This window comes from Prionailurus bengalensis, chromosome C2 (genome assembly GCF_016509475.1).
Source record: "Prionailurus bengalensis isolate Pbe53 chromosome C2, Fcat_Pben_1.1_paternal_pri, whole genome shotgun sequence".
NCBI lineage: Eukaryota > Metazoa > Chordata > Mammalia > Carnivora > Felidae > Prionailurus > Prionailurus bengalensis.
In genome coordinates, this window is record NC_057350.1 from 7220606 (window position 1) to 7236371 (window position 15766).

A 15766-nucleotide genomic window follows, 5' to 3' on the forward strand; every position below is an offset into this window, starting at 1 on the left:
CCGCAGGATGCAGCATAGAATCTATATGTTGTCTTGATTCACTGATGCCCAGGGAAGGGAGAGGGTGGGGGGAGGAGGAGTCTCTTTCCAAATCAAGAACCGATCCCAGCTCCCAGGAAATAAATCAAGGTGCTGGTGTGGAGGGACCCAATGCCAGTCCAACTCCCGATTTTTAGTGTCGTGCTTTTTGGCCTGGATCATGGCATAGAACACGTTTCTTTGTTAACTCTGAGCTGCCCACGAATGGCTTTTATGACCTTCAGTTTTTAAATTTTTTTTTTTCCCAACGTTTATTTATTTTTGGGACAGAGAGAGACAGAGCATGAACGGGGGAGGGGCAGAGAGAGAGGGAGACACAGAATCAGAAACAGGCTCCAGGCTCTGAGCCATCAGCCCAGAGCCCGACACGGGGCTCGAACTCACGGACCGCGAGATCGTGACCTGGCTGAAGTCGGACGCTTAACCGACTGCACCACCCAGGCGCCCCGACCTTCAGTTTTTAAACGCACAGCCTGGTGCAGAAAAAAAGAGAACCAGAGCCAGAAAGCAGCCTTCCCCAACACAGGACCTTGTGCCAAGTGTGTGAGTTAATTACCTTGAAGATCCCAGTACAGGAGAGAATGAGGGTGCATTGAAGTGACCAGCAGAAATTCCACGTAAAATCTGTTCTTAGTGGAAGTTCTGTGCCCTGCTATCGCCAAGGGACACATAGCAAATGCGCTTGGAGTCGGAATTTCTACAGCAGCCCAAGGGCAGAAATGCCCAGGGCTGGCCGTGCTGTGAGCTGGGGTGGCTGGAGAGGCCCCGGCGTGTCCTCCTGAATCAGTACGGCTTCATTCAGCCTTTTCCCAGAGTCACCTCCCTGGGGAGGGAAACTCAGTGCCCCCAGCGCGTGAGCGGCCGCTGATAAGGAAGCACTGGACCAGAATTTCATGAACAAAAACAAAAGCCGACTTATCTTCCGTGGCAATATGTTTATGAACATGTTAATCATCGTTCATATAAACAGCTCAGATTCTTGGCTTAGAGTCAGACTTCGTGTTGTTAAGGTCCTGACTTATTTTCAGGGGAGGGCGGAACACAGTTAGAGACCCGGAGAAGGGTTTTATGAATAAAGGGTTTCAAAATATTTGTCTCGTGCTAGTGGGGTGGTTAATTTTTTCCAGTCACATTACATGAGCAATACTTTCATGTTTAACGTAGTAGCGGGCCAGCCACCGACGGCCGTTCGTTCCGCTCACATTCTCTCTGGGGAAGGTAACCAGCGTAGAACTCTTCGCACGCGTTTTCTCATTTGTCCTGACACGCTCAGCGGTTCTGAGATTGCTATCTGCGGGAACACAGATTCCTGCCTAGAAACATGTAATGGAGATGATCTAGAACGGGCTCGCTCCGGCATTGTTCAGTGCGCTCCCAGGTCACCCGGGACCTCGTTAAAAGGCAGATTCTGGCTCAGTAGCCCTGGAGTGAGATTCTGCCTTCCTAACCAGCTCCCAGATGTTACCAGTCTTGCTGGTCCGTGGGCCACCCTTTGAGACCTGGGATCTAGAACACCTTTTGGTATTGCCTTGCTTTTTTTTTTCATTTGGTCAACAGAAGCCCCTTTGTCCGTGTGCCTGTCTGCTCCTGAATTCGGCTAGACGCTGGTACAGTAGTCCAGTGTTCTTTCTGAGACAGTTCTCAGATTGAAACTCTGGCTGACCATTTTTTTTTTTTTAGACAAAATTCAACTGGGTGGGTATCTGTGTGCGAAGGGCGCCCAGAGACTTAAGTTGAAATTTAGCCGTAAATTGATAGCGGCTGCAGATTTAATTCCCATGTGCAACCCCAACACCAGAAAAGTGAGAATCTGAGGAGCCGAGTGGGAACGGCTTATGATCCAAAATGCAAAAATACCAGCTGAGAAGAAGCGGTGAGCAGTACTGGAGTTAAAAAAAAAAAAAAATTATCTTTTACTCAACCAAAGCTATAAAGGGTAGCATTTCACAGACCACACGAGCCGAGGTGCTTGTAGCCAAACAGACCAAATAAATTAAGGCAACTCTGTGTTGAATTTCACATTGCATTTCAGTGGTATGCTCTTTGGGATATGAAAGTAAGAAGAGGCACATCTTTTTTATTTATTATTTTATTTGTTTATTTTGAGAGAGACAGAGCGCGAGTCGGGGAAGGGCAGAGGCAGAGGGAGAGAGTGAACCCCAAGCAGGCTCCGTGCTGCCAGCACAGAGCCCGACGTGAGGTGTGAATTCACAGAACCACGAGATCATGACCCGAGCCGAAGCCAAGAGTCAGACGCTTGACTGAGCCACCGAGGTGCCCCAAGAGATGCATCTTTTGCAACATAGGCAGACCCTTTGAGGATTGACCCGCCAAACTGCCAGTCTAAAACAGGGTTAAAGAGTCTGTTTAAAGAGAGGCTTAAAACAAATTAGATTGCCTGCCCTGCAAGCGAGATTTGATAGCCATTTCCAGATGTCCAGCAGCAGAATACAAGTATCTGGCTGTGGCTTTCAGTTGGCCCAGAATGACACATGGCATGGAACTGAGCACCCATCAATCCAAGAAGGCATAGTTTTGAAGTGGTTCTATAATAAGGTTTCATGTAGAAATCACTTCGTGTGTGCACACTTAGGATACGCATGGTGATGTTCTGGAGTATATTTTAAGTTTATGTGTTTATTTTGAGAGACAGAGCGCATGAGCAAGGGAGGGGCAGAGAGAGAGGGAGACACAGAATCTGAAGCAGGCTCTGCACTGTTGGCACAGAGCCCGATGCAGGGCTCGAACTCATGAACCTGTGAGTTCACAACCTGAGCCGAAGTCAAACGCTTGACCGACTGAGCCACCCAGGTGCACGTGTTCTGGAATACGTTTTTGAAAGGACCTTGAAATGACTTAGAGTCTTCATAATCGTTAACATAACTTGCACTGAGGATGGGAAGGATAGTTACTAACTTTGTATGTGCAAAGTGCACTGAAGATTTACGAGACAGATGACAATACATTATGAACGCAAAGAAACCGTTGCATTCACTTAAGCTCTTACCGTCATTGTTAACATGTTGTGGGAACAATATTATTCCGGTCTTGCGATTGATCGCATGCAGTTCTTTTAGAGAACTTCTAAATTCATTTAGAGAAAGAGCTATAGTAGATATTTACATGGAGAAATAACTGGACAGTTACGACTGATTTAATATGACTGGGTGAAGGGGGCCTGGGTGGCTCAGCTGCTTGGGCGTCTGAATTCAGCTCCGGTCATGATCTCTCAGTTTGTGAGTTCGAGCTCCCGCATCGGGCCCTGTGCTGACAGCTCGGAGCCTGGAGCCTGCTTCCGAGTCTGTGTCTCCCTCTCTCTCTGCCCCTCCCCCACTCATGCGCTGTCTTTCTCTCTCTCTCAGAAAATAAACATTAACATTTAAAGACATATATATAACTGGGTGAGATTATAAAAAGAAATGAGGGGTGATTGAGAGAGGCAGATGGCAAGTAAGAGGGTGAGAAGGCCATGCTCATTTCCAAGGAAGAAGTGTCATTTGGGGGATTTAGGGGCCGACCTCGAGCATGAATTGGTAGACTTATCAGATTTGTCAGCTCTCTTCTGAGGGGGTCATGAAGGTAACAAAGGGATGAACTTAGGTCAGTTCCAGGTGGAAGCAGGCCAAAGTAGATTGTAAGAAACTCTTTATGTGGTCTTGACCTGTGGTCGTAGGAAGTTGCCTTAGAAGGCTCAGGAAGCCCTGTGAGAATCTCTCAAGGAGAGTTTCCAGATCAATGGGTGAAAACGTTAGATCGATAAAATGAACAAAACGATAATTGCTGAGTAAAACGCAAATCTAATGGGATACAGGTTGGGTATTTCTTTGGATTGCTGGATTTTCATCCACGGTATTTATTCTAACGGACGCAAAACAAAAAAGCATACAAAATATGTGTTATAAAATTACATTATTGGTCTTTCAGTCATTTTATTTGTCTTTGCAGATTTACCTTATGACCCACCCAGGAGATCAGCCTGGACCAGTCACGGCCACCCCACCCCCCAGTCGAAAGGTACAGTGTTGGCTCCCGTTGCTTGAATCTGCTTCTCACCAGGAGATGACCCTTGGTGACATTTGGTGACCATTGGTAGCGTGCTGATTTCTGCAGGGTATCTACGCTTTATCGGCATAAAATGTTTGTTCCTTTGGCAGCAAAGAGCAACTTGATCTTTAGATGCAATGATTCTTTTTTTTTCTAAGTTTATTTATTCATTTTTGAGAGAGAGAGAGAGAGTGCGCGCACACGCAGGGGAGGAACAGAGAGAGAGAGGGAGACACAGATTCCGAAGCAGGCTCCAGGCTCTGAGCCGTCAGCACAGAGCCTGACGCGGGGCTCGAACTCACAACCACAACATCGTGACCTGAGCAAGGATTCTTTCTTGATTGGGGTTATAGAAAGGAAATTTTCTTGCCATTAAATGCTGCTGAGTCTAAGAGTAAGACTGTTATGTTAATAGCTAAGCTAATCGATGGAATGATAATACAGCATCAAAGATGAGTGGCCAGATAGAAGTTATAAGTAACTCTCTCTTTTATTTTGGGATTTTCAGCTGCTCAGCCATCTCCTTCCGCAGTGCCCAAAACTGAAGACCAGCGTCCTCAGTTAGGTATGTTTCAAGGAATGTCTTGACGGCCATCGAAAAAGAAGTAGGCTTAGCAGCATGTTTCTAAAATGTGTCACTTCTAAATGAAGTTAATGCGACTTTGTCTTCTTTAAATTTTTTTTTTAACGTTTATTTATTTTTGAGACAGAGAGAGACAGAGCATGAACGGGGGGAGGGGCAGAGAGAGAGGGAGACACAGGATCCGAAACAGGCTCCAGGCTCCGAGCGGTCAGCCCAGAGCCCGACGCGGGGCTCGCACTCACGGACCGTGAGATCGTGACCTGAGCTGAAGTCGGACGCTCAACCGACTGAGCCACCCAGGCGCCCCAAGATTTTGTCTTGTTTATCATGGCTCCATGCATAAAATATGGACCAAAATTATCAGTCTACTCAGTAGGGATAACTCGAGATTTTGCTAAGACATTTCCGAACCTATGCAGTAAATATGGAAAGAACATTCTGCTTGCACACACATCCCTTCTCTGTGACAGACGAGTCCTTTTAATTTTACCCCCAGGCCACATGCCGCAAGCCCGCACTCATGCCCGGCCCCATGCGGAACACCGCGGATTGGTGATATCCAACGGAACACCGTTGATATTGCCAGTGTGCTGAACAACGTGGCCGGCGTGGCCCCGGACCCAGTGGGGACATAGCACATGTTTGCCCAGTTTATGTCCTGGGATGGAGAGAGCCAGGTGTCGGGAACCCCAAGCCCGAGCTGAGCTTAAGAGGTCTTTGGCAAGAAACTTCTCTCGGATTCCACGTGACATCTTATTCAGTACAGGAAGTGGTGCTGGGCGACTTTGGTGTGGGGGATTCAATGACTCTGAAACCTGGAAACACAAGTCGGGGGTATCATACCTGCAGTGACATCACACCAAGCCGCGACAAGGTCTCTGGGATTTGACTTCTTTTCTTTTTGTTGTAGATCCTTATCAGATTCTCGGACCAACAAGTAGCCGCCTTGCAAATCCAGGTGAGAGACTGCTGGTGGTTTTGCCCCTAACAAAGTTACCTTTTTGGCAGTGGCTACTTTGAAAGATTAACTTGTATTGGCGAGAAATCCTTCCAGCTGCACAAGGTGGAGTTTAGATCTCGTTGGATTATTTGCAAGAGTGGAAAAAAACTAAACGGGTCATGGAATCCATTAAGATCTTAGCTGCCGCAAAGGGCAGGATCACCGAATCTAAGCTGTATCAGTTGCCTAGGGCTGCCGTAACAAACACCACAAACCGGGGGCTTAGCTAACAGATATTTACCGTCTCACAATCTGGAGGCCAGAAGTCCAAAATCGACGTGTCACGTGACAGGCAGCGTTTGTTCCTTCCGAGGGCCATGAAGGACGGATCTGTTCCGGACCTCTCTCCTTGGCTTGTAGACGGCTGTCTTATCCCTGGGTCTCTTTACCTGTCTTCTCTCTGTGCATATCTCTGTGTCCAGATTTCCCTTTATAAGGACACCAGTCATACTGGATTAGACCTACCCTAACGTCACTTTCACTCAAACAGCTCTGTAAAGTTTTTCCAAAAAAAAAAAAAAAAGTCACATTCTGAGATACTGGGGGTTAAGATTCCAACGTGTGAATTTTGGGGAGAGGGGACACAGTTCATCCCATGACACAGGGAGGTCAAACCCTATCCTAAAAAGGAGAACCTTAACTCCAACCCGAAGGCTTCAAATGTAGGATCATCTTCGATGAACGGTCTGTTTTTGAAGTTAGAGGCTAGGAGAGGGTGCAGGTTCTTAATTGGCCCACTTGTGACCCGTACCTCGCCAAAGATCGTCACCTGTCATCACATTTCAGTGCCAACCAAACTGTTGTATTTGTTTGTATTCAGATCAGAACCAGCTGTGCTGGCATCCACTTCCGAAATTCACAGCATATGCTGAGGGTTTTCAACAGCACATTCAAATGCCAAGATGACACAGGCATATTGCAAGTACAAGCTGGAATGTATATTTCCTAAACACGGAGGCCAAAATAGGGTTGGAAACGGAAAAGTTCAGATTCAAGCAGCATTCGTCCCCACAAGGGAATCTGTATTTTGAGAACACGAAATATCATTATCAAGTATCTGCAGCTTTGACATTAAATTTTAGGTAATGTTCACTAGTTCAGAAAAATCCCTCTGAGGCATTTGAGCCGTTAGAAGGGACTGTTTTAGGGGCGCCCAGGTGGCTCAGTCGGTTGAGCTCCGACTTCGGCTCGGGTCCTGATCTCTCGGTTTGTGAGTTCAAGCCCCACGTTGAATCTGCTGCCTCAGATCCTTTGTCCCCACCCCCGTCCCCGCCCCTGCCTCTGCCCCACTCACGCTCTCTCAAAAATGAATACATATTTTTAAAAATAGTTTTAAAAAAAGGGACTGTTTGTTACTCAACCCTGGGGACTAGACCAGGCGCTCAGTAATTATTTGTTGAAGAAACAAATGCGAGGAGTAAGGAGATACCGTCCTTGACCTTCGAGGTCCTCACATTCTGGTGGAGAAATGAATACGGGAGATTACAACACTGCCACACAGGTGCTTTGCTCTCAAGGGAGCATCCAACTGGTGGCCAAGGCTCCCGGGTGTCTGGTCCCCCCCCCAGTCCCGGGCTCAGCTCTCCATTTCAAACTGCTTCGTAACGGTTCATATAAAAAGGAATACTATGTTGGGAGATTACTGTTATCAGCCATGCCTCAGGAAGACTGATCTGGCATCAGTGTTCAGGATAGATTAGAAAGAGGAAAGGAACAGAAGCGGGAGCACTCTGGGGAGTTTAATACAATCATGTGAAATAACAATCAAATAGCTCCCACCCTGTGGAAATGCCCGGGCAAGTGCTTAAGTCTGCCATGCCACTGCATGACACAGCCCTGGGAGGTCATTATCTTCATCCTACAGAGGAGGAGTCAGAGGTCCAGAGAAATTAGGTGACTTTCCCTGGGTCACACAGCCAATAAAACGGGAAGTCGCATTTGAACCCTGATTCTCCGTCTCCAGAGTCTGGTTTTATTGTCTTGCCCTGCACCGCTCCTGAGTGAGCCCGAGGGAGGAGGGAGGCCTCTTGGAGAATGGGGGCCGAGAGAATAGAAAGGAAGGATTTCCCTTGAGTTCTACAACCGTGTAGATGCTGGGAAAATGGCTCTGTCCACAGTAGGTCAGCAGGCCCAGCACTGGGAGCAAAGGACAGCCTTTTGTCCACTAAGACGATCCTCACTTGGCCTGGGGAAGATGGTGACCTCCAACCAAGGGCGTGAAGATAAAGACTTGTTTTACTTAGTTGATAATGATGAGGCTTCTTTCCATCTCTCCTCGGGCTGCACGCGCATCAGTCGTATTCACGCGGCTTCCCCCACCCCCAAAACCAGAATGTCTCTGGTCTTTCTGGGGATGAGACTCCCTCTTCCTGTTTGACTCTATTTTCCCATTCTCTGATAAGTAAGCCCTTCATCACTTCACATTGCTGCCTTCGCTCTTTGTACAACGCAAACTTTTTAAATCATTTTAAGTGGGAAGGTGACATCGTGGTGTGTAAACGCACGAGAGAATAACGCATCTCAAGGTCTCGGTTCCAGATATTCATGTGACGTGCACTTGGGGCCATATGTCTCCTGCTGAGAGGTGCGTCCCATCCCTGAACGATTACGTCATGGATCACACGTAAACCACACAACCCCTTGATGTCCCATTAGAATGGCTGAACATGTATGTGGCTTCTCTAATGAACTGAGGCTGCCTTTCCATGAAGGCACCTTCTTGGGTTGTGTTAAGTGGCCCCCCCAGTGCTAACTGGACACTCTTTAATGGGGGGCATGAATTGTATCCAGCTTCGTGCAAAGCCAGAGACCAGTTTTAGGGATGTTTTGCCATTGGTTAGGAGGTAGGAGTGTCCAGTCTTCCACTTTGAACCTCCCAAGCCCCAGGCCAAGGGAAAGGATGACCTGGGGAGGACTCGAGGGAGTGGAGGTCAGGCCTGAAAGCAATGGTTCGTGCTGGGATTCGGGCATCCGAGCTTAGAGACTGGGTTCCAACCTTTGCCGACATTAGGCAAGATGAATCACTCTATCTCTCTGGGGTCTAATGTCCTCATCTCAACAGTGGGCTCCCTCACGATTCTTGGGGGGATTAAATAAATACAAGTGTTCAGGATGGTATCGGCAAAGAGTAGGCTTTCGGTGGCCGTCAGCCAGCCCGAGAACACCATTCACAGTTTTTCACGGCCAACATGGGGTGCACGGGGAGGGGCACTTGGCTTTGTTCTGTCCTCTTGTAGCTCTAGGCAAGGTATGTGCCTCTCTTTAAACTCTGGTTTTCGGAGCACCTGGGTGGCTCCGTTGGTTAAGCGTCCAACTTCAGCTCAGGTCATGATCTCGCGGTTCGTGGGTTTGAGCCCCGCATCGGGCTCTGTGCTGACAGCTCGGAGCCTGGAGCCTGCTTCGGATTCTGTGTCTCCCTCTCTCTCTGCCCCACCCCGCTCACACTCTGTCTCTCTCTTTCTTAAAAATAAATGAACATAAAAAAACCCGGGGTGCCTGGGTGGGTCAGTCGGTTAAGCATCCGACTTCGGCTCAAGTCATGATCTCACAGTCTGTGCGTTCGAGCCCTGCGTCGGGCTCTGTGCTGACAGCTCGGAGCCTGGAGCCTGCTTCGGATTCTGTGTCTCCCTCTTTCTCTGCCCCTTCCCTGTTCATGCTCTCTCTCTCTCTGTCTCAAAAATATATAAATGTTAAAAGAAAAAAAATTTTAAAAAAACCCTCTGGTTTTCAGCGCAAACAAACCATGGTAAGACCCTTCATGTGTTGAGTTTATCCTCACAGTGTCCTGGCAGGATGCCGTTACCACCACTCCCATTTTATAGATGAGGGCACTGAGGCACAGAACGCTAGGTGAGCTGCCCAAGGCCCCGTGCGTGCCAGCGCCAAGATCCAGCGGAGGTAGGGATGATTCCAGACTGGTGCTTCCAGACACCGTATTGCCCTGCACTCTACCAACTCCTGTCTGAGCCACGCTGAGCCCTGAGCAAAGCCTCTGCCCTGGGACGTGCCAGCTGCCTGGGGCTCGGCTTGGTGGAGGGGCCAGGCTGTGCCCACGGGCTTCTCTGCCACGTGCCCAGCGACGGCAGAAAGTGGCCTCCACTGGCTGCCACCATGGTGCTTTGGGGGACCCTCTCTGCTTCATTTCCTGCTCTGTCCCTCCGTCAGGTGGTGGCCGCTGAGCCCTGCTCTTGAGGGGGGACACCCCTCCTTCTGGACCCACAGCTGCTGAGTCACTCCCAGCTCTGCTTTTCTCTGTGCTTTATAAACCTTTTGGGTGCTTTGCCCTTTTCTGCTTAGTTGTACTTCTTTGCTACTGTTATTTCTCTTCTCTTTCCGCTGCATGAAGAGACCACCTTCCTTCTAAAAATAAAAGCATTGCCTTTCATTCTCTTCCAGGCGCACCCCTCCCCCCCTTTGTCCCATTGGGTTCTCCTGTGGGCGGGGCACAACCGCCATCATTGTTTCTCCCACCAATCCTGGCTTTGTTAATTACCCCACCCAATCCTGGGTAAAAGTAGCTACTTCTTACTGATGTTGGAAAGCCGCTACCAAGATAGGGTGAGAAAACAGACTGGAAAGGTTTTCCCAAAGGAGGGCGATGGAGGAAGGGGGGAGGTGGCCAGGCTGCCGGATGCCGGATCCTGAGTGTAAGGACCTCTCCTTTCCCTTGTCGGCTTGGCCGGTGAACGGCCCAAGCCCCTCTTAGGCTTCCCACCACTTAGATATCCTTGTCTGACCTCCCCCGTTCTGTGTTCTCAAATGCACCTTTATCATACCGTACGTGTTTTCGTCTTCATAAATTGCTTTTGAAATTTGTGGCCACAAGGAGTTCAGTTCATCTACCATTGGCTGAGTCCTCAGCAGCCACCGTGCATCCTTGACAATTCTTGCACAAGAAAACCTGCTCCATACTGCGGATCCAAGGGATTTTGTTACGAGTATTAAATGTAGCAGTTAATGCTCTGGGCACGCCGTTGCATTTTATAACATTTACTTAAACAGCGATTGATTTTGCATTTTCCCTTTTGTTCTCAGGTTTGGAAGGTGATGAATTTTGTGTAAAGATCTCTTATGCCCATAGATCCTTGAAATGCTCAAGAGGCTGTGTCTTTTTTTTTTTTTTAATTTTGTTTTTCAACATTTATTTATTTTGGGGACAGAGAGAGACAGAGCATGAACAGGGGAGGGGCAGAGAGAGAGGGAGACACAGAATCGGAAACAGGCTCCAGGCTCTGAGCCATCAGCCCAGAGCCCGACGCGGGGCTCGAACTCACAGACCGCGAGATCGTGACCTGGCTGGAGTCGGACGCTTAACCGACTGCGCCACCCAGGCGCCCCAAAGAGGCTGTGTCTTAAAGGTTAACGGGCAAAAGAGTCTAGTAAGAAATCGTGCATCTTTGAATTTCCAGCTGCGCATTTAGATCTCTGCCTTTCTAGTGCTTCAGAAGCAGGAGGGGTATGAAACCACTTTTGTCCACTGGCTGTCTCTGTGCAGGTTTCTAAAGGAAGTGGGCAAGGGACAGATGCCTAGGAGCAATGCCAAGGTTTGAATAAATACCGGCTATTATTCTGGCTATCTGGGAAGGTCTGTGCGTTTATGCGCAATCTATGGGATTGCTTTCTCTGTGGGAGGACGTTCACAGTGAATATTTATTTTCAGACAACTCTACGTGTTTACGTGGAAACATATGTTGGGCTGTTAAATAAAAAAATTTTGTTTTTCCCTATTCCCAGGTCATGTGTGGAATTTTTGTCAAGTACTAATCCTTTGGTTACAATATGTATACTAAACCCATATGGTTTTCTCATACCATTCTTCGTATTTTTTCAAATGCATATTAATGAGATGTTCGGGGCAACCAAAACTTGATTGAGAACAGTTTGAATATGTGGGTCCGAAAAAGCACAGGCTTCCATTGAGTTGAATGACAAGCTGTTAATGTATTTCAAATGTGTCGTAGAGTGAAAATGAGAATTTTCCAGAACACATTCAGAAAAGGCTGACCTTTCTCACGATGCTGTTGCATGGATGAATTCACAAATATACCCATCTCCGTGTAGCCAGTGTGGAAACAAGGATTTAAGAGTTGGGCAATTTATGTAGGGAGTTAGCTAGGGAGAAGGGTTTGGGGGGGAAAAATTCTAATTGATTTTTACACGACATCAATTCCCTGAACAGTTGCCAATCATTTTATCACATCTCTTGGTAATTTGCTGATCGTGCGATAAAAAGTATTCTTTTGGGGGGGGGGGCGCCTGGGGGCTCCGTCGGTTAGGCGTCTGACTTCTGCTCAGGTCATGATCTCGCAGTTCATGAGTTTGAGCCCCGCGTCGGGCCTTGTGCTGACAGCTCAGAGCCTGCTTGGGAGCCTGCGTCTCCCTCTCTCTCTGCCCCTCCCCCACTCATGCTCTCTCTGTGTCTCTCTCTCAAAAACAAATAAACGTTTAAAAAAGTCATCTTTTTGGTACAAGCCTGAGGCAGTGTTCGAGCTGGAGTTTGGGAGGAAAGCCAGGCCTCTTAGTTACTTTCAAAGCTTCTAAAATCTGTTCAGCACATCTTAGTTCCTCCTGGTGCTCAATACTGCTGTCGATATTTACATGCTGCTTCCCTGGAGGAAGCCATAAGTCATCTTAAAATAGTGTAACGTGGTGGCTGGAACGATATGCCTGGATTTTTCTCGAAACTTAATAAGAGCTGAAAGGCACACCCACGTGTCTCTCCAGTGGGATCAAACACAATTCTGTGTGCCCCCAGCTAACTGAGATCTCGCCGATGAAGGGGGAGTCTCATTTAGTTCCCCAGAAGGGCTTGCAGTCACTCACTGCTGCAGATTTTCTTCTGGAAACTTCCGAACACAACTGGCATCTCAATGCAAGGGCAACCCGTGGATTTCCGTTACGATGCAGTTGCCTAAATACTGGAAATAGGTGATCTGGTTTGAAAGAGAGCCAACTTTTTCTAAACTTCCTCATTTTGAGTGGGTTAATTCTGTTCTAGGAAAAGTTTTGACAGAATTGCTTTCTGGGTGCCAGCAACATGTTATGTTAGAAATAACGGTGTTTACTTCCATTCTCTATTTTTTCCATAAACTTTTAGAAGTTCATTTCCTAAATATGACTTCTATTATTTTACTTGACCTAGCCAATATAAATGGTGTTAAGTCATTATTGCCATCAACATAGCGGCACTTTTTGCCTCGCAAAATAGGAAAAATAAACCCTTTCACCCCTGAAACACAGAGTTGGCTTGGCTCTGCTTCTAAGGAAGTCAGACATGGATGGGACCAACCTAAACTTTGCCCCATAGAAATTCTTTGCGTTGCATTACTTGGATCTGTGGATGAGCCTGAGATCACCAAAGATCCTCACCGAAGACCCTGTTCCCAAGACACAGAACTTGGGATGCCGATACTTGTGCAGGTGCTCAGTTCATTGTGTGTCTCTGGGAGAGAGGCAGTGATGAAGCAGACAGGGCAGGGGTAAGGCTGCGGGGGCTGGTGGCCTTAGCCGGAACCTTGCTCTGGTCTGGTCCTGCAAGGAGCTCACGAGTATGAACAGCATCACAGAGCTGGCCCCTCCTTGAGGCAGTGAGACGGGCCTGTGGTGCACGGTGTCAGCCCCTCTGGCTGTGGGTTGCCCTGGGGGGTCGGGGGGGAGGTGAAGCAACTCCTGTTCAGCCAAGGGCAATATTCTGGAGAAGAGGGAGGAAGGCAGCCACCATCCCCAGCAGCCGAGGGACGGGCGCACAGGCAGGTTAAGGCGTCTGCATGGAACACCACTAAGCACCCGCTTCCGTCTCTGAAGAAACACTGCCTTTAGCTCAGGACCTGTTCTCACTGGTGTTCTGTTTCCTTCCCCCCCCCCCCTCTCAGGGAGTGGGCAGATTCAGCTGTGGCAGTTCCTCCTGGAGCTCCTGTCGGACAGCTCGAACTCCAACTGCATCACCTGGGAAGGCACCAACGGGGAGTTCAAGATGACGGACCCCGATGAGGTGGCCCGGCGCTGGGGAGAACGGAAAAGCAAACCCAATATGAACTACGACAAACTCAGCCGCGCCCTCCGCTACTACTATGACAAAAATATCATGACCAAAGTCCACGGGAAGCGCTACGCCTACAAGTTTGACTTCCACGGGATCGCCCAGGCCCTCCAGCCCCACCCTCCAGAATCATCTCTGTACAAGTACCCCTCAGACCTCCCTTACATGGGCTCCTATCACGCCCACCCACAGAAGATGAACTTTGTGGCCCCCCACCCTCCCGCCCTACCCGTGACCTCGTCCAGTTTCTTCGCCGCCCCAAACCCCTACTGGAATTCGCCAACCGGAGGTATATACCCCAACACTAGGCTTCCGGGCAGCCACATGCCTTCTCATCTGGGCACTTACTACTAACGACCTGAGGGAGGCCTTTCCCAACAGCATACAATCACCAAGAAATTGCCACCAACTCTATCAGAGACCGTGAATCAAAAGTGCCTCAAGAGGAATGTAAAAGCTTGACTGGCGCTGGGGAAGGAAGCCAGGGACGAGATCCAAAGACTCTTAACGGGAGGGATTTACTAAAGTATTACTCCAGGAATAAAGAGGATGCGAAAAATGTAACGTTATCTGGACACCTCGGGGGTGGACCCACCTTGTAAAAGACATTGTAAGTAGAAGCATGAAGAAGTCACGAGGACCAAGTGCCAAAGAAAGTGTTCTTAAGAAACCTATAAACTTCAGAGGGGAGTTTGGGGTCCCGCTAGTGCAAACGGGGATTCAAGTACAGTGAGAGGGGTAACACAGCCTTCCCCTGACATACCATTTCCATGTCATTTTAAGGAAAACTACCTGTATTTAAAAAAAGAAACATATCAAAAAAGAAAAGAGAGAGACCGTGGCCCGTCGACAGATACCGAGATGGAACTCAGTAGAACGTGCTGTTCGGGTGAAATCAGATGCGTTCCGTTAGGGGGAGAGCCACAGCTCCTGGACGGTATCAGGGGAACTGAGCCCGGCGGTGGGGCCGGGGCCGTCTGCGGACAGCGAGCGTGTGGTTGTAGACAGAGGGCTGGAGGAGGTGCGAGAGAAGGGAGCGGAGGAGGAGGAGGCCAGAGGGCTGGGAGAGACGCTTGTCAAGCAGTGGAGACCGGACTTGGGACAGTGCAGAGGCCGGAGACTGAGTCGGGAGACTTGCGGGTTCATTGGTCGGTGCCCTACCAAACCCAGTGTTAAGAGGAAGAATATGGCGTCCAGGACGAGGGGAAAGTAGAGAATTCAGGAACAAGAATACGCATCTCTCTTTTTTGTTTGTTTGTCTGTCTGTCAAAAGAAAAATTTAACTGGAATTGTCTGATATTTAAAAGAAACATTCGGGACCTCATCGTTATGGGGGGGGGGCTCTGTTCCCCACAGGGTCAGGTAAGAGGTGGGTAGCCTTCTTCGATGCTGCCATCGGAAACCATCTAGGCGTTTGGGTTAGGTGGAGGCTCCGGGTTTCCTTTCGAGTCGCAAACGCTGTGCGTTTGTCAGAATGAAGTATACAAGCCAATGTTTTTTCCCCCCTTTTTATATAATAATTATATAACTTATGCATTTATACACTACGAGTTGATCTCGGCCAGCCAAAGATACACGACAAAAGAGACAATCAATGATAGAATGTGGCCTTGAATTTTAACTCTGTATGCTTAATGTTTACAATATGAAGTTATTAGTTCTTAGAATGCAGAATGTATGTAATAAAACAAGCTTGGCCTAGCATGGCAAATCAGACTGACCCGGGAGTCCGCATTTGCACTTTGTTAGCGACTCAAGTTGCCTAACAGAGATGTGTGCTGAACTTCGGGTCTTGTGTTCTGGTTTTATTTTGTCCGGGAATTCGTGCAAGCGAGAGCCAAGCAAATAGGATGTTTGGCGCCCAAACGGTGTTGGCCTCTCCAGGCCCTTCCTGCTCACTCTCTCTTCCTCCTCGTCTTTCTGGAGCAGATGACCAAAGGTTTCACGTTGGAACCTCCATGTGTGTATGCCCAGAATGGAAAGAGGCCTCTCGAGCCGGGGGTTGTGACAGAAATTCCAGAGAAACACCTGGTCACAGATCACCCTCAGTCCCTGCCAGGAT

At 48.5% G+C, this 15766-nt stretch overlaps 1 protein-coding gene across 6 annotated transcripts in view; it reads left to right on the plus strand.

Annotated features, from left to right (window-relative positions):
• The window catches only part of ERG (ETS transcription factor ERG), a 265741-nt gene extending 250317 nt beyond the window's left edge, over positions 1-15424 (plus strand). For all 6 annotated transcript variants that reach the window (XM_043593593.1, XM_043593592.1, XM_043593595.1 and 3 more), the window contains 4 exons: positions 3985-4053; positions 4592-4648; positions 5577-5624; positions 13538-15424. In XM_043593593.1, coding sequence (XP_043449528.1) covers positions 3985-4053; positions 4592-4648; positions 5577-5624; positions 13538-14058 — 695 coding nt within the window. In that variant the 3' untranslated portion in view covers positions 14059-15424. The remainder of the gene's footprint in view (positions 1-3984; positions 4054-4591; positions 4649-5576; positions 5625-13537) is intronic.
• The last annotated feature ends 342 nt before the right edge of the window (positions 15425-15766 follow it).